The following is an 18,994-nucleotide window of genomic DNA, read 5'->3' on the forward strand; positions in this document are numbered from 1 at the left end:
TTTTGGGATGCATTCATGCAGTGAAAAGAAACCTCGATGTGGGTGCCAGGAACCAGGCCTCACTTGGATTTAGCTCATCATATGAACTCAAACTGACTAATGAACAAAGGAAGGATAAAAAAATAAAATATTCCTGATAACACTTGACACCTTGAGGTTGCATTTTTGTGTCACTTCCTCCCTTGGTCATGGGGGCTGCCTCCCCCAGGATGCCCCGTGTTGGACGCTGTGCAGCTGGACACTTAAATCAAAGTGCTTTCCGCAGACATAACAGATATTACAATGGGGGAAAGGCAGCTGATAAGAGGAAAATCTCCTCGGTGACCGAGAGTAAAATTCTAAATCACACGAGAACGTTTTTAGTTTGTGGACATATTTAATAAAAGAAATGTAACGATGCTCTCAGAAGCATTAACTGTTAGGGCTATTTGAAGAGCTAGACTAGTAACTCAGCAACACAAGAGGGCACTCCTTCAGCCCTCAAGAAAAAGGGAGAGAGGTTCAGAGCCAGACTCCAGGAGTCTCACTAATGTATTTCAGGCCTCATTCTTACTGCTGTACTATGACTTTTGCAGCTTCTCCCTACCAAGACAGGAGTACCTTCGTGGGAAGCCTGGGGTAGATTTTGTGAAGTTTCATCAAAGGAAAAAACTGCTTTCTTGCATCAAAACTAAGTACCAGGGTTGAGGCTAGTGAACTTGTTAGCCACACCTGATTTTCTTTTCCTAATCTGGGCCTATTCTTACTGAATGGTTAAAAAGGAGTTTGGATACTTTCATTTAAAACTCCACAGTCACCCGCTGTACAGCAATACAAAGGGCCTGGTACAGGATTAATTAGCATTAGAGCAAAAGTGAAAATTACTGTCTCAATCCTCCAGCCTTAAAAATACATTCATTGTCAAAAACATGAAAATAATATTGAGTCTGGCAGCATTAACTTCAAAAGCAAGGCAGCACAGAATTAAAGCAGCTGCTGGATCTCTCTAGGTATCACTGAGCTTTGACAGTGCAAGGGCAGCACAAATGTCCACATTCACAGGGTGATGCTACCTGCTGCACTAATAAAAGTATTGTTTTATACAGAATATACAGAATAGTTTTCAAAGACATGACAAAGGTCCATCAATTAAAAATGCTTCTTCCAATTAATGTTATGCATCTATACTTATCTAAAAACATCTGCATTTAAAATTTAGCCATTAAAATCCAATATGCTGTTTGTGTCTATGAAGTCTTGTGAAAAGGGCTGTAAATTCCTTGGAGGAAGGACCACAATTTCTATTGTCCACATAGAGCTGGAAATTCAATGAGGAACAAAACAGTGGCCTGAAATAGGTGCACAGAACAGATCTGCTCATCTGCTTTCACCTTTTTTAAGTGGCATGTCAAACTGCTTTGCTTTGCGGGAATATTTTAATACGGTGCCACAGCTCGCATTCCTGAGCATTGGTCCGAAATGCCCACGGTTCAGTGTTATCTTTTGGAGACTGAACAATTCGTTTGATGACCAGAAACAATTCAGTCAAGAAGCAAATCAATTTGAAAACCAGAAATATAGTTTTAATCCTCTCTTTTTCAATTAACAGATGGACGCATCACATTCATCCATAAACAATAAGGAAAAAAAGTAATTTCCTTAATGTACACCTGGGAAGGAGAACTGTAATCTGGATTTGTACATTAAAAGAATAATACAATTTAATTATTAGAGCTATTTAAAGCCACTTGAAGAATGAGAGCGGAGTTAGAGATGTTGATTCATTTGGAGGGTCGGGGTGTTTTTTAATCACAGTACTCCAGCACTTTTGGAGAATGAAGCTCAGCAATTGGGTTTGCTTATCACAAGCAATAAATTTGACTGACTTAACATTTTTCTGCTCACCTAATATTCTGATCACACAGGGCAGTTTAAGCTTTGTTAGGATGGTGACATGGTTGTTTCAGAGGCTAAGTGATGTGTATACCTTGGCTAGGAAACACTTAGCAAATAAATGAACTCCCTTGCTTGTTATCTGTTAACAAAGAAGTAAATATATATAGATCCGAAAGCCTCTTGAAGGGTTTGAAAGTACACAGGCCAGCCATTTTGTGCTATTATTTGCCTTTTAGCAAATTTGGGGCCTATTTTCCTCTTTAATTTTATCTGCCCAGGCCATTTTTGCCAAAATTGGTTTTAAGCAGCAAAATAAGAATGGCATGCGATTTTTTACATCCTCAGCTGCAGAACACAAGTTTTTGAGCCTTCAAAAAATGTTAAATAAAAATAAGTCAAGATGAACCTGCACAGGAGGCAAACGGTTGGTAGGTTTGCAGTTTGCTCTCATCATTATTGAAATCGCTACCTTTTTATTGGATCTATTTGATCAATCTCACTGGGATATACATCATTTGCTGAGCATGGGAAGAGGGAGCGAAAAGATCTCAGGCCACATCTGACGAGATCAGGGATACAATTTTGGAAGCTCGTTCATCTCATTTAGCGAGAGTGGAAATGCCATGTGGAAACTCATTTAGCGAGAGTGGAAATGTTTTTATCCATAGCATCTATGGGGAAGCATATAGGTTGTCTTCACAACCAATTCTGTGGGCTAACATTTCTACTTAACAAACTAGAGGCACCGATTTACCATACTGAATGAAAGTGGTGAGTGCTAACATGCAAGTCGAACAGTTGAATACTGGAGGACTCTATTTGCCCAGCGATTTCATGCACAGTAAAAAGGGGGGTACTCCTTGCTCTTTCACCCTAACTCATTTTGCAAAGCTTTTCAAAGAGAACCATGAAAAGATCTGAGAGCCGGCGCTCTCGGCCAGCAGCAATCTCAAACACGAGCCTCAATCCTAAAGAAATCAACAGGCCTGAAAGCGCAGGCTTAAATAGCTTGCTAACCTGCGACCTTGGAACAGCTTTTCCCAAAGTGTCGGCAATAACAGACCATTGGGGATCTGTCAAGCACCTGCTGGTTATTTGTGGAGAGCTAGCTTTTTATATCGTGCTGGATCTCTCCTTTCATCCCAGTTGTTACAGTGTATGAAAGGCGGCTAAAAATACATTAAAGAAACACTTTCCAAATCAGCATTGGCTCGTCCAGTCCCAGCAATGCGATGTGATCACTAACAGGATGGAAAGTGGTCTAGGGGATAACAAAAAGGAGCAGTTTCCATTGGCCACAGACTATTAAGATGCAGCCTATGCTAGGAGGCAGTTGGAGAACCAGATTCAGAACATGTCTTACATTATATAGACCAAGGCACTATACATATATTTCTGTTTAAATGTTATTTCTGCATAAATGCACTTACCGCCATATAAGCATTTGTTCCAACATACGTCTTGGCTATAGAATTCACCAGCTATCAGACAAAACAGTCTGTTAGAACAATATAAAGATAATGTGGAAATAAAATGGGCAATTATTCCTCATTTAACCTACAATCATCATTCCTATAAATCAACTAAAAATTATGTAAAAGGGAACAAATTTATCTACGAAGGCATTAAAAATGATTAAATCTCTCTTTTTCTTTTGAATGAGAGCTCCAATTTAAACAAGCACTGCATTACAGTTTATGGCAGATAACCTTAAACAATTCTTTGAAACAGGATACTTATAGCTTTAGTACCCCAAACTAGTCTGATATAAAAAGTCAATTTGAAGTAGGATTCAGCACGCTCATTTCTCAGTCAGCTGGCTCAAGATGTGAATAAAGCCACATTCATTACGGAAATGCAATGAGCACTAAATACGCTGGAGGGACAACAGACTTTGACAACTTATAATACAACGCTGACCTTCTCTTTGGTCCTCATGTTTGGCTGAGAGTAAAGGTGGCTGCAATTCAAATCAACATCACAGCAAGCTCATGGGTCACTATCAGAGAGGTTCTCCAGGGAGGCCCAAAATGGAAATTAATTAAAATTTGTGCTGCACATTGTCAAGGCCCACCACTATTGTTACTTCCAATATTAATTTTTATTGTGGGCCAGTTGGGCTCCCCAGACACATCTCCCACTCTGCCCTCCCTTTTGTCTGGCCAAAACGCTTTCATATCGAAGCTGCATATCAATGAAGTTTGCTATTCGTAAGTAGTAATTACAATATCAGCAGTTTTTACTGTCATTAAACAATGAACAATCATATTCTGATGAAGAAAAGTCGCTCAGAGATTAAAAATGAATAACCCTCTCCCAGCAGAGGAGAGCTTGCTGTGGACCTGTTTGTCTTGTAGCCAGGCGAGGTCTACTCTAGGAGAGGCAGGAGGGGATACCTGTGTGCTAACCCCAAAGTCGCACAGCTTCACCTGTCCTCGCGTGTTGACCAGCATGTTGGAAGGCTTCACGTCTGTTAAGGGGACAAAAGAGGACCTTGAAATACGTTCTTCTCTACATGCAGCTTTTATACGAGGATACAGATATATATCAGTGTGACTGGCTTTTCACGGAAAATATTCCAAATTCAATCTCTGATGTGCAACATCCATTGCATGACAGCCCTACCATTTGGATTGTAACCTGTATTCAATTCTAACCCTGCTGCCACATCGCTACAGGTCTTGTAACAGTCCCTCTCCAAATGCTTTATTCCAAGCCAGGATGATGGAAGGTTTTATTTGTGCAATTCATCACAGAACACTACACAACACATCCCCCTCCACCAATTAATTGGGGTATGTGCGTGCGTGCTCTCACACATGCGCAAACGCATAATCTAGCCCTGATGCCGCCTCTAGGTCTTCACAAGGCTGAACCTATGCGAAGCTGCACAGAGCCCTACCAAAGTGAATGGGGCCCCATCTTTCAGGCTCTTATTTCCAGACAGGGCTTCTCCAGTGCAAACCCCAATTCTCGTGGAAGCTAACTGCCATAACCCTACCAACATCAGCGGCTGCAAGTACATCAAATGTTAACACAACAAGATCCCTTCCCTGCAGAGACCACAATGTTGAGCCCCTGCCATGCGACAGAAGTAGGTAAGATGACCTTGCACCGCCTGCGGACAGACACCCGAATGCTCCTTCGACCTGGTTAAATGCAGTGCATCCTTCCCTCTAACCAGCACGTACGAGACGTGACTTAATGCAGTTCTGACCCCAACTTGCAGAGATGGGAGAACAGTGCCTGGGTCTAATGACAGCCCTCTCATAACATTATGAATTTCAAGTGTCTCTGTTCCTTCTTTAAAAGTGAGCAGTAGTTGGGTGCAGATGGCTGAAAACCAGTTACAAGGGAACCTAATTTTGTTTATCATTAAGTTTGTCTTGGCTTAGCAGATGTTTTCTGGGTATCGGAGTAGCTTGCTTAATTTGTCTCTGTAACGTAAAACGTATAACTTCAATTAACAAGCTGATTAAATGCTTTCTTATGTTTGGGGTAAAAAAAAAAAAGCCAGATTTTTGTTTTAAAAAAGGGGGATATTTAATAGCTTGTTTACCATTTCAGTTGCGCGCCAAGTATCTGAATACAGCATTAACGATATTAAACCCTCAGTCGGAGACCAAATTCTGATTGCGAACCATCCAAGTGGTCAGGAGACCCTTTGTGCCCTTTCACCCAGCATCTTAGCACTATGGTTTATTGAATGAGCTTTTTCTAATACAAATATTGGAAAGACACTGAGGTTTGGTTGCAGCGACTCATTTAACGACACACATCTCACTGCTGGTGGGTGACCATTTCCAGGTCAACTAGACCGTAAGCGTGGCTCCACTGTGACTGCCCAAGTAGCAGCGATGAGTTGTACAGTAATCCTATTTGTTATATTTGTTTTCTGAAAATATGTCAGCCGATATATCTACCTAGTTATTATGGCTGCGCTGCATTCTAATGAACTAAACAGCAGGTACAATTACATATGCAGAATATGCTGACACTCGGCGTTACGAATTCATCTGTTTATGGCAGGCGTGCATTTAAAGGAACACTACAGTGAAACATGGAGGCTCCATGTCGAATTGCCAAGTGCTGCAAATCATTATAAAAACAGTCCTGGATTTTAAAAAGGGCTAATTAACAGCCCAATAAACTCAGTAATCAGCTCAACAAGGTCAGAGTGAGACAATTCTTGGGATCAAGGCTGCGTGGGGATGTCTTAGTTCAGCAGTCAGTGAGCAGGATCACATGCAGATAATTGCAGCCGGCCAGCCAGGCACCTGCAAGAGATGCACCCTAGGCTCCTCTCTCCGCTCCCCCCACCCCAGCACCTGCAGAGCAGGCAGAGGAGGGGCAGGAGACAGCAGCTGGGAGGATGTGTGGCACAAGAAAACAGGTGGGCTGGAGAAAGCAGGACCTATGGGATTTTTGCAAAGGTCCCCAAGGACACTGGGTCTCAAGGCAGCATCGTGTCAATCACAGATGGACCGAGGATTTTGACGCATCATCACAAACGTAACAAAGCACATTTTGCTCCAGGTAAAAAGAAGCTAGAAGCTTTATGAGTATGCTAGGGGCCTAGGGCTCTACGATTCAGTTCAAGATTGAAACAAAAGACAAATATAACTTCACTGGAATGCACATTCATTTGCCTTGTGATATATAATGGAATGAAACAGCACAACACTGGGGAAAAAAAGATGATTTCATTAGTCTTGCAGTCGGTGGACTTAAACATGCATCTCTTTTTCAGATTCATTAAAAAACAAAAGTTAGGCTTCTTGAGCATCTTGACAGTGCATCCAATACTTCACCGACAGTCATTTCCACACCTGAGTTTTAGCTGGAGTTAAAAACAGTCTGCAGGGCTGTGAAATAGGAGCTATGGTCCCAGGAGCAGCCAACAGACAGCAGAATTGCAGCAGAAAAGACAAGTCAACTAATGAAACATCAAGACCATTAGAAAGGAGAGAAGGCCATTAATACCTGTAGAACAGGAGTTTAAAAGGAATCAGGTAGATGATAATGAGCCATGAAATCAGTGGACTCCCATCCCTGCTGCCTGAACAGAAATGGTGCTGCCACTGCCAGGCAGGCAGCTGGCTTACTTTTACTGTGGCTGGACCAGAGATCAGAGACTGCTCTCCTTCTGGATCCACCCTTGGTCTCAGCGTGCCCCTGAACTTGGACGGAAACACGGCCTCTTACCGTTAGATTTGTAATGGTGCAGCAGTTTAACAGCAACGAGATGCACAGATTGTATAAACTGGATTGGTCCCTCCACGCTCCATGACAAACTCCCCGCTAACATCAGTTAAGCTGGAGTTTGGTTCTCAGGCTGGCTGGTCAGCCCTCCTTACACCTCTGTATCTTCTGCAGCTTTCTACAGCTTTGCAAACCCCCTGGAAATGCTGCTTCCAGGCACAGAAGAAGGTCGGACTGGATCAACGATAGGGCCCTATTGAATTCACGGTGGAAGTGGGCTGCACAGCAGCTCCTTTAATCTTGCAGCTTCTCCCGGGCACGAGGCTTCCCCTGGGAAGGGGCAGTCCCACCACGCGATGGAGATGCTACATTTAACAGTGTGGTGCTCACAGCCACGTTCTCCTTTACAACTTTTACCCATCGCAGAGGCCCGAGGAAAGCACAGCAAGAGGCAGAGCGATCTTACATTGCCCCAGAAGCTGCTCAGAGAAGTGTGCGTGGCTCAGCATTGCAATCTCCTTCCAGCTACCCCCGGACCAGTGCAACGTGTTGCACTTAGTCTGGCCTGCCCAGTCCGGGGCCCAGAGCCCAGGCTCTACCCAGTCAGTGCCCAGTTTCATCCAGGGAGGACTCTCTCCCGCTCTTCTTTGTTATGTGGCCCCAAGTAGGATAAATAGAAACATCCACAATGCATTGCTGCTTGATACTCCTGTGGGCAAAGCTGGAGCAGTCTGTCAGAGATGTGCTAGAGAGTGGGGAAGGATAAAGCCCCACAGAGGTTAAAGCCTGTTGCTGTCAAAGCAGTCGCTCAGAGAGCATTTTGTCTCCGCAATTTAAAACCCACCAAAAATAGTGTGTTTAGACAGATTGCTGCCATAAACCCTGTTGCTCCTGAGGTTTCGCTGGGGCAAAAAGAAACAAGAGTCACAGATGGAAATTTCATTCCGCGTACCCCGTATTCACAGCGAGGAGAAAAGAAAAGCACCCAATGGGTAAGCTGGTCTTCTTGTGCTGTAAACCACTTCAGCTAATGGGTTAATTTTTTGTTTTGTTTTGTTTTTAGAAAAAAAAAACAAATGTGCATAAATAATGTTCTGCACCATCTGCGTGTGATTAATATTACTGTTTAGAAGTGGAAGAATTTAAACAAGAGCCAAAAGGGGTCATTATGCTCCCATCACTTGAGCTTGCTTACTACAAATGATTTGTATGAAGCATCATTATGGAGGAAGAACAAGTTCTCTTTATGATATATCAGCCTAAGTTGATTCATCTCCCTGCAGATAAATGGGACCTACGTGCTCTTACTTACCAGTAAATAGAACTGTCAGAGGGTCAGGATTCTGAATACTGCACGTCTCAGTCATTTTATTCTTATTCAAAGGCAAACAGATTAATGATTTTGAATTAAATGGATTTCTAAAAAGTCTCTTGACTTCTTCTGCCTTTCACAAATATGCAAATACAATACTCCAGGTTCAAGGAACATGAACGGTAGGAAAACATAATTTTAGCTATGGACAGCTCAAAGAACATTGCCGATAAAAACAAAGCAGCAGCTGGAGGAACAAAAATATTTTCTTGCAGCACTGACCTCATCGGCATGCTTTCTTTGGAGGCTAGGAGATTTTTTTCCCCACCCCCCCAAGCTTGAGTGGCACGTGAGACTCTCTTTATACCTGGCATATTTGCTTGTACGTTAGTGTACATGGCACTAAATTAATTTCTGTAAGCTGGCACGATTAAAAAAATGTTGCAATGGGCATGTTATCCTACCACCAGCTTGTGTTGTCTTGTTTCCCTTTGCAATCGCAAGCCAAAATGTGTGTTGCTGTTGGAAGACGGAAATCAATCACCAAGCCTATTCCTAGCGCTACTGCAAGGGCGCCTGGCATTGGCAGCCAGCATTTCTTAGCTCCATGTGTTTCCTAGTTTCCAAATGTAGAAACCAGTTAAATCCATTTTCACTTCGCTATCTTTTTGAGGAATGTTGTTCATACGTGTTGTCCGGGGCTCTGGAGCCTCCCCTTTCACCATGTGGGGCCTGGAATATGGGCACACATACATACTGTTTCCAATCTCTCAGATAATTCGGAAGACTCGGTTCACATCTGAACATTTGTGGTTATGCTTTATTACCCAGTTTAGTTAGACATTGGATGTCAAGGAGTTAGACTTTCTTGGAAAGTCTTACCACTGGATATAAGCAGTGGAAATTCATCTCAGAAAGCCTTTTGCAATTCTACTTGGCTGAGGATTTCCGGAAACCTTACTTGGAGATCCATGCAGTGGTTCACCATGCTTTAGCTGCCTGCAAGCCGTCTCCACTGAAAGGTGGTGCTACACATAAGCAACAAGAAGCAACTTGATATATCAAGTGGGAGGGCCCTGACTGAATCTCCTTCTGAGCGCACACACACAAAAAAGCACGAGACCATGAGCGAGGAGGCCGTGCATGACAGCAGGCAAACATGGAAACACAAGAGAGGCCAGGTTCCCAAGAATACTCTTCTGTTAGGTGCCTGAACCCCCACTGATGTCAATGGGATACCCAAGGAGGGCCGCATGCTTTTTTTTTGGATCCAAACTGAAATCCAGGGCTGAGGGTTTTATATGCCTAAACTGCTTTTGAAAATGGGACCTAGGTGCTTTTGAAAAATCTTACCTACCTTATTAAGGATTCAGAATGAGGGCTGACACATTGAAATGCTTTGCTGCCCTTGGTGAAACAGAGATAACACTGGGATGTAGTATAAGAGCACAGCTAGAGGAACTAGCTGTGTGCACAGTCACATGCTGCATGTACACATGCACGCTCTTAGGTAACATTTAACACGGACATTCCTCCTTAATGAGCAGGATTTAACAGAGAAAACAAGAAAAACTGACTGGTTATTATGTATATGATCTCTACTTCCTTCTTGAACTTAATGGATTAGGTTTATTTCTTCTGCAAACTTTGACTTTGTACAAGATGAGCCCAGTTTGATTGCTAATTTTGTTTTAAATCTAAGTTAATTTCTCATTACCCTTCCATTTCTATCCTTTATCCTCAGGGGAAGAGAGAGCAGTTATCATTGGGACATTCTCACATCTTCCAAAGAAGCTGTCTAGGTGTTAATCTTTTGTTTATGTTTGATGTGGGGATGATGACTATGACTACAGCTTTAGGTTTATTAATATGCATGGCTATCACCTCATTAGTTGCAAGGTATGTTTTGAAGTTAAGCTGTAATATTTGCTGAAATGTCTGATCTTGAATAAAAGACTTGCTCATTGTTTGTTTCCTTTGCTTTTATCCATCCTCTCATCAGAAACTGCCCTGTTTGTTGCACTGTATTATGCAGCTTTTCCACCAGGACCACGTCTACCTCTCGGTTATCATCGCTGTGGAATTCCTTGACTCCTTCGCCTGTAACAGCCTCCCCCGGGGCACATTTTGTATGTGATAACAAAGGAGTCAGGTTTAAATTTTCTTCCGCTTCCCTATTGTTGCATTAAAATCCGTCTACTGCTACAGGAGACTACTGTCAAACAGGCATCCTGCTTTGTACTGCCTATTATGTAGCCATTTATACAGATACAGGGCGGACACATCTGCACCCAGAGGGGTGTTCATTTGAAACAGAGATCCCATGAGGGAACACTGCTGGACCCAGGCATGTTAATTAGCGCCCTATGCAGCTTGGCTCTCACTTTTTGCAAGGCGGCCACAGATCAAGGGCAGCTGAACCTGAAAAGAGAAGCGGGATCCGTTTCTGGTTTCCTTGTCGGACCAGACCCATCTCACACATCCCAGAAGACACCAAGGTCCTTTCCAGTACAAGCAGCTCAAAGCTTCACCAGTCCTCAATACAACTTGTAAAATCAAGACCATGCAAGTTATGTAAAAGGATGCCCTACAGAAGTGGGCAGAAAAAAATCTGATTCTGCTTCTAAGCTTAAGGCAGAGAAGAGGTATAGATGTCACATTTACATAGCCTGTAGTTTGAGTGTGAACACAGCTGGCTCTGAAAAACCAACCAATACAACAGCCATTCACTATACTAACACTCATTTTAAAGTACAAATTGTACTTTAAATTCTTGTTGCATTTTGCAGGGGCTGATGGTACTTGGCCATCGTGCCGTGAGAACTGCGCAGCCTGCTCAAAATGTGCTCCCTGCACTGATGCTTCTTCCATTAACACTTCTGTTGCTAATTGCTGCATTGTCCCATCTCATCAGAGAGGAACAAAGTGGGGCTTTCAGGGCTAACTTCATGAATTGGCTAAGCTGGGGCTGGTTCAAACGCCCAGGAACTAGCATAGCTCTGCGTTTTTGTAATGTGGTCTAGAGTTTTCACATGTACGTGGCCGTTTTTAGGTCCATTGCAGTCATCCTGTGCTCGGGATAGTCCAGCTGTGAACTCCTTGCTTCAGGGGAAATTCAGGATAAAAGGTGAGATCTGTAAGCTGACTACCCCAAACCAAAGCATCCTTAGGAAACTGCATCTAATGCAAATATTTCAACCGCAGCTGAGGGCAAAGGGAGGACCAAACCAGTAATGTGAACAAGCACTTGCATCCATGCCAAGCGCTGCATTTCTAAGGAAGAGCCTAAGGGCATGAGGCACTCAACGTCCTTTGGCCACTCTGAAAAACCCAAACTTCATTACAGATCTAATGAATGAGAGCCAAAAGTCCTCAGGAGCTGCAAACGCTGCTGGCATTTCCTTATGACGAGTTGTTGTTATAGCAGTAATGCATGGTCTCTGTTGTGCGAGGTGCAGAGACTGTACATCCCAAATTCAACACAGCAGCTTTGAATTTAGGTTCTAAAATATTCTCATCTCTTCCCTCAATTAGACTTTCCCTTCTTCTCCCTTTAATCACAAATAAGGTCTGTTACTGCACCCTCCGACTGTGCACAAGGACTGAGTGAGCAGATGGGTTAAATTAAATGGTACTGTTAGCAACATTAGGAACCATCACTGTTACTTTCCAACACTTTAGGAACATTACAAATGCAAAGAGTTTCTTCTTTTTTTGCCACAACACTTGCTACTTAACCCTTTCCTTGTTCTTTAATACCCACACTCTTCCATGATAGATAATATTCTGTTTTTGAAAGAGCTAGTCAACATGGATCCATTTAGTCATGTTAGCCCAGTTACTAGGAACCCCTGAAAGTTATTTAAAGTAGTGAACAGGTGAAAAATTAAGAGATACCAGGGATAATGTAAGGGCAATACAAATGACCTTGGGAATAGGAACAGGCCACTACGCTGAAAATGGATTAAACTTAACCTTCAAGTTAAGTTTATTTAAACCTGCCTATGCTATTTTGAGGGACCATAGGCCAAGATCTACAAAGAAACGTTAGTGCCTAAAGATGCAGTGGTGCATAGGAGATTTTCAAAGGAACCTCTTTTGAAAAAGAGGCACCTAACTCCTGCTAATTTCAATGGAATTTAGGCTTCCTCCGCTGCGTTTGAAAACCCCACTGGGTACCAAAATACCTTTAATTTCCTATCCTACGTCTCTAGTATTATGCTTGTTTTAGGGAAAAATAGAGAGCGGAGGAAAGCTGTTGAAGGCCGTTATCACAGTATCTAACCAAGGCTGTTGAGTAACATTCATTCTTCTCTTTAGTCAGAGAGAAGACCTTTACTCACAGAGAAATAAGGCTAGAAGGGACTTGAAGAGATCATCTAGTCCAACCCGAGATCGAACTTGCAATCTTGGTTTATATAACCCTAATGATGTCAGTGGAGTCACGTTAGGGAGATCGTTAAAGAACAGCGTCGCTAAACAAGTTAATGCAATAGCCACTTGGAAACAGAAAGAATAAATCAGTCACTCACCTCTGTGCAAAATCTTTAAGCTCCATAAATAGGTAAGGCCTTTAACAACCTGCATTTAAAAACAAAGGGGAACAGTGCATATTAAAGGTTTATAATAGGGACCAGTAAGGATCTCAGTTGGTCTTAGTTCATATGGACTACTAGGGCTTGCCAGACAAAAAGACCATTTTCAAAACAACCCAAAGTTTCAAGACAGCACAGGGTGAAAGGCCCACTCTCCCTGCACCACACCTACTGTTCCTTCCTGACCTGAGAAACAGCTTTAACAAACTTTACTAAAATCCAAAGTGCTCGGTAAAACACTTGTGTTTTAGTAACATCTTCCAACAGAAAAAAAGGGTCATCAACATTTTCAAAACCACTCCGGCAGCAGAAAGATTGAAGAATAGGCCTATTTCATTTTGAGAGTAAGCCACCAATCCACCTTCACTTCTTGGTTTCAAAACATTTCCATTAATTTGACAGCATCAACTCCACACATAATATATAGTTATACCTGAATATGTTTAATAATATGTGAAATAGCCTAGTATTGAGAGGATACTACTTTTAAGGAGTGAGTTTGCCCCAGATGGCAGATTTCCCCAATCATTTACATAACAGCAGTTTTGATTTCTTTGGTTTCTACAGGAAGAGGATAGATTTTTTTTAATGCAGGATTTCAAAGCTGAGGATTAACAGTCTTGGTCACACAGATTCACAGGGCTAAATCCCCGCGCATTTTACCAATTACACAGTGAATGACATAGGTAGGCAGAAACACTCAGAAGACTTCTGAGCATGAGATCAGGAGGTGTCTGATACCGAGGCAGAAGAAGGAACATCTTTTGTTACCCTCGGACGTACAGGTCCATCTTTGAGTAAATCCCACTTGCAAAACCGGACCAGAGCACCAAGTCCTACATCTCTCATTTGTGGTGTAAAAGATGATGCTGTGGCAGCAATCTGTCGTGCATACACTTTGGAAACCCAGAAGTTGCTGTGGGGAGAGGTGAGGCCAAAGCTGAACTGCTTTTCCGTTGAGCGGAGCAGGCCCCTTCTTGACCCTGCTCTAAAACCCAGGGTAGGTGTCTGACATGATCTGAACGGGATGGCCCTGAACCTGATGGAGGAAGGTGACCTTCCTAGACCAGACCTTCACAGAATCAGAGATGAGGAGGGCTGGAAGGGACCTCAGGAGGTCACATCTAGTCCAACCCCCTGCTCAAAGCAGGACCAGCCCCAACCACATCATCCCAGCCAAGGCTTTCTCACCAGGTCTTAAAAACCTCCAAGGATGGAGACTCCACCACCTCTCTAGGTGACCTCTTCCAGTGCTTTACTCTTTTCCTCATGACAGAGTTTCTCCTAATATCCAACCTCCACTTCTCTTGCTGCAACTGGAGCCCATTGCTCCTTGTCCTGTCATCTGCCCCCACGGAGAACAGCCCAGCTCCCCAAACTGCTCTGAGTACAGGACATCGATGCAGAGCTTTGTCTTGCCTTGGGTCCAAAGGCCCTTTGCTGGCAGATGGCTGATATGTGCTCCCCATCCCAGGAGGGAAGTGTTTGTTATAACCAACACCGAAGGGGCAGAAGGAGGAGCAAACCAAAGCATGCATGGCTTGAGTTCTTGGAGGAAGGCATGGACCCCAGGAGCACTGGGTGATACAATTATGGGAACGTGATGTGGGTTCAGAGGCCAGGAAGCAGATCCTTAGGGACTGGAGAGTGACCTATGACTCTTTTAGGGAATTGAGTGCCTGATCACATTTAGACAGGTCCCTCCTTCCCTCAAAGGGCAAATCTTCAACTGACTCCCAGGCCTCGTCAGATGAACTGGAACCGCAGAGACAGCACCACAATGACAAAGGGACTGAGCGACTGTGTCTCTTGCACCCAGGACTTGGTAACCAGCAGGCACTCTGAAAACACAGGTAAGAAAGACCGTGCCTATCCATGAAACTGCCACTTTGAGCTCAGCTGCCTAGAGTCATGACGAGGGCTTGACGAAGAGCTGAAGGCTTGCAGACACGTGGCAACCCCCCTTACCAAACAGGTCTGAGAAAGATGAGGAGATGGGATGTGACTACAACTACTCTGCATCTTAAGACAGGACCCTGTACTTGCCCAGATGTTTAACTGGTGGGGCTAAGGGAGCATCTTAGCCCGATCAAGGATGGCATCACTGATGGGGAATGACCCAGATGGCCCGGGCTGATGGTGAATGTCCACCGAACCTCTAGGAATTTCTCCAGTGACACCCGTAGGTCCTTGGCAACTCATCACAGGAAGTCAGCAGGGCCGACACACCTGTAAGACGAGGAGCTACAGTCTCCATGGAGGACAAGAGCTCAATTCTCTTGAGCAGCCCGACCACGGAGGCACATGAGCTGAAAAAGTTGCTGATGAATGTGACACTGGATATCTGGGCTGGCGCCTGCAGTCAATAGATGGCTGAACCCCCGTGCCAAACCAGTCAGGAAGAATAAGGTGCAGGAGGCAACTGTGACCAGTGTGCTTGAGGATGCTGCAGAAACACCAGCTATTGTGTGGAACAAGACGGTCTCATAGGAGAATGTACAAAGGACATCAGGTCTGAGCCATGTTCCATGCTGGGCTGCAGCTGTGAAGACCTAGGGTTGAAGGATGGGGCTGAAAGGTTCTGCACAGGGTGCACAGGATAAAAGGCTGCAGATGGTGCCGGATCTGCCAGCTGCAGAGCAAAAAGGTTGTTACAGGGAGGTACTACATAGACCAAGGCTTAGAAAATGGTGCCAAGGTCAGTGCCATGGACCATGGTACTAGACAGGGAATCCATGGACCTTGCCTTTGGACCACAAAGAACCCGATTCCTGTGCTGCTTAATGCCAGGCAACTTGTACATTAAAATTACTATGCTCCTTATGCTCCAACTACAGTGCCTCTACGTGTGGTGGTGCACCATACTCAGTCCAGCTGGATCAGTGTTGGCAAGAGCCACTAGGAATATTATAATGATAATTACTGCAAACTTGCACGTGGTTTTCCCTTACTTCCCAGCTTTTTTGATTACATTCAGAAGGGCCAATGACTAATCAGTGAACTATTTAAGACAGCAGTCCTGTCTCATCTTAGCCTTTTCTCCCTAGATTTTGTGGGGCCATCCCAATCAATATCTACGTAATTAAAACCCCAGTAAGTTCCTGCCATCTTGTCACTGTATTTTTCCCCAATCCACTTTTTCCAGCAGCTCTAGGGATCTGCCAACATCTAATAAACCAGTTTCTATTTTTGCTCACTTTTTTCCCCCTGACCATTTCTGCTGTGTCAGCCAATTTTTCTTTTCCTTTTTTTTCAATAAACCTTTTCACCAACTTCTGCAGTCTCTAACGTGACATTCAACTCCCTTTCCTCACTGACGGAGGTCTCTTTGTACTTCCCAAGAACAACAGATCATTTTAGATGGATTGGAAAGTGGCATGAAGTGTGCAGATACAGCAATGGTGTTCTTTTCGGCCAGGGAGTAAGCCAATATCAAATTAAATTACTGCGGTTGAAGTGATCAACCAGAAATTTAAAAAAAAACCAAACCCAAATCATTAGATGGCATGAAAAGGCAGAATCATTTCCAGCCTTCCTCTTGGATTGGAGGATCAGTCTAAAAATCTCATTCACTCAGTAACCAAACACAACACAAGTGGAGCCTGAGCTTCTTTTGTATGAATGATGATTTTGAATCCCAAGTAAATTGCTCTAGATGGCATCTCCATCGCGCTATACTCTCGCACTCTTAATCCAAGAGTCTTGTGGCCTCAGATGGTAATTACCCACCACAAAAGGCCTTAATCATATTCCATATATCCCCTCGCTGTGGCCTTGTTCATGCTAGCCTTTCAGAAAGCAAAACAGAGGAATCCTACTTGCACATTGTTTTGAAAACTGCAAGAATAAAAGCATCATTGCTAAAAAATATATAAAATAAAATAAAAGGCCTTTCAGACTTCTCCAAACCAATAAAACTGGCTGGGGTACAAGCAGCTTCTCTCTTCATTTAACATACAGTTAGACCATTTAAATATCTTGTAATATTTTTAACATTTTTGCAGGGGTTTTTAAACATTTTTATACGAGAAGAAAGCAAACATTTGCTAGGAGAGAAATAATCGGCTGAGTGTTATTAATCATCTTTATTAAGTAGCACGTGCTGAATAAAAGGCACACTATTAAACTAATGATTACAGTTAGATCATCTCAGCATCAACAACAAAAATGGAAGTTTGAAGTGGCTTCTTTTTTTACCCTACGTTGCTGTGTTTCCAAGCTATAAAGCCAAAAAAACACACGCAAATTATTGTTATTCACTGACACTAAAAGAGATGCCACTTCCCTATTAAGGATGGACATTGGGGATTATGCATTCTTCCAAAAAGAAAATAAAAAGGCACCGGCATAGATTGTTTTGATTGAACATCTAGGAGGCATTATTGGTATTCAGTAAAGTAGGTTTTGCAACAATGACTTGACAAAGCCTTGACACAAAAAGTACTTCTACCTGCTGTCAATCACTCACTCTCTTGACAGTTCAAGTGCACATCCTTTCAGGGAGAACTTCAATCAACATTAGCGCTCAAAATACAGTGCACAATGTCACTGCTTCAGAAATTGAAGTGAAAATAAATGTGTGAAGTGGCAAGCAAAGGTAGAACAGTATCAGCCACAGAGGAGCCTGAATACTTACGCACGGGAGGAGGAGATCATTTGGCCACACCGAGGATGGCAGTGCCTCTCTCGGGGGTCTCAAGTTGTCCTTTTCCCTTGGGAAAAAAATAAATCCCTCTCTGTTCACCCAAAAGGAAGGAGGTGGCACAGAGAAAAAGAGGTTTCACCATCTCTCAGAGACTGCGGGCTCTTCCAGGGTGTTGCAGCGAGCACACAGACATCTTCTGCCTTTGGAGGATCACTGCTAACTGCTGCTTCAGTCTCTCACTGTTACCAACTTTCTTCTCCATGGCGCAGCCAACATGTCTTTCTTGTTACCTAGGCCCCTGTCCAGGTTTCTCTTCCGCTCCCCTGGCCCCGTTCTTCACCACTCCCTCTTCCCCCCGACCCCTCCAGCACGTCTTACTACATCCAGAAGCATCAGCAATCCCTTGCTTTGAGGATGATCACTGATGGGGCACGAGGTGACTTAAGAGACCCATCCTCGAGCCACGGATCTGCCTGGAACAACGGCAAATCCAGAATAACTATTATTGATAGACCCAAGAATTTGGACAACATTCCCACCCTATCAAATACTTGGCTTTTAAAGTAATAATTAAGAAGGAAAAGCTTTTTGAGAGAATTATCCTGGCACATGTCCATGAGGGGCCGGGGGGAGATTATGCTTAGGGGCAACCAACACGGGTTCATTAGCAGCAGGTCCTGTCAGACCAACCTGGTGGCCTCTACGACCAGGTCACCAAATCCTTAGACGCAGGGGTAGCAGTGGACATCGTCTTCCTGGACTTTTGGAAGGCCTTCGACACTGTCTCTCACCCCATTCTCATTAAGAAACTGGGGGACTGTGGTGTCGACACCCACACAGCCAGATGTGTCGCCAACTGGTTGGAGGGCCGCACCCAGAGAGCGGTGGTGGATGGGTCATGTTCGACCTGGAGGGATGTGGGCAGTGGGGTCCCCCAGGGCTCGGTCCTCGGGCCCGCACTGTTCAACATCTTCATCAGTGACTTGGATGAGGGGGTAAAAAGCACCCTGTTCAAATTTGCTGATGACACTAAGATGTGGGGGGATGTGGGCACACTAGAAGGGAGGAATAGGCTACAATTGGACCTAGACAGGTTACAGGGGTGGGCAGACAAGAATAGGATGGGATTCAACACCGACAAGTGCAAGGTGCTGCACCAGGGGAGGAAGAACCGGCACCATACCTGCAGGCTGGGGAACTCCCCTCTTGTCAGTGCAGAGGCAGAAAAGGATCTTGGAGTCATCATTGACACCAAGATGAACATGGGCCGGCAGTGTGGGGATGTGGTCAGGAAGGACAACCGCACCTTGTCGTGCATCCACAGATGCATGTCGAGCAGGTCCAAAGAGGTGATCCTCCCCCTCT

General features: G+C 43.9%; 1 protein-coding gene across 2 annotated transcripts in view; it reads right to left on the bottom strand.

The window, feature by feature from the left end:
• MAP2K5 (mitogen-activated protein kinase kinase 5) overlaps positions 1-18,994 on the bottom strand; it is a 225,832-nt gene that overhangs the window by 91,778 nt on the left and 115,060 nt on the right. Inside the window, exons 13-15 of one of the 2 annotated variants that reach the window (XM_019503946.1) lie at positions 12,922-12,970; positions 4,305-4,345; positions 3,306-3,356 (exon numbers count right to left, since the gene is read on the bottom strand). In XM_019503946.1, coding sequence (XP_019359491.1) covers positions 3,306-3,356; positions 4,305-4,345; positions 12,922-12,970 — 141 coding nt within the window. Of the gene's footprint in view, positions 1-3,305; positions 3,357-4,271; positions 4,346-12,921; positions 12,971-18,994 lie in introns of both variants that reach the window. The other variant, XM_019503945.1, reaches the window with a different exon arrangement.

The sequence above is a fragment of the Gavialis gangeticus genome, unplaced genomic scaffold (genome assembly GCF_001723915.1).
Source record: "Gavialis gangeticus isolate Ggan-Ray unplaced genomic scaffold, GavGan_comp1, whole genome shotgun sequence".
Taxonomy (NCBI): Eukaryota; Metazoa; Chordata; order Crocodylia; family Gavialidae; genus Gavialis; species Gavialis gangeticus.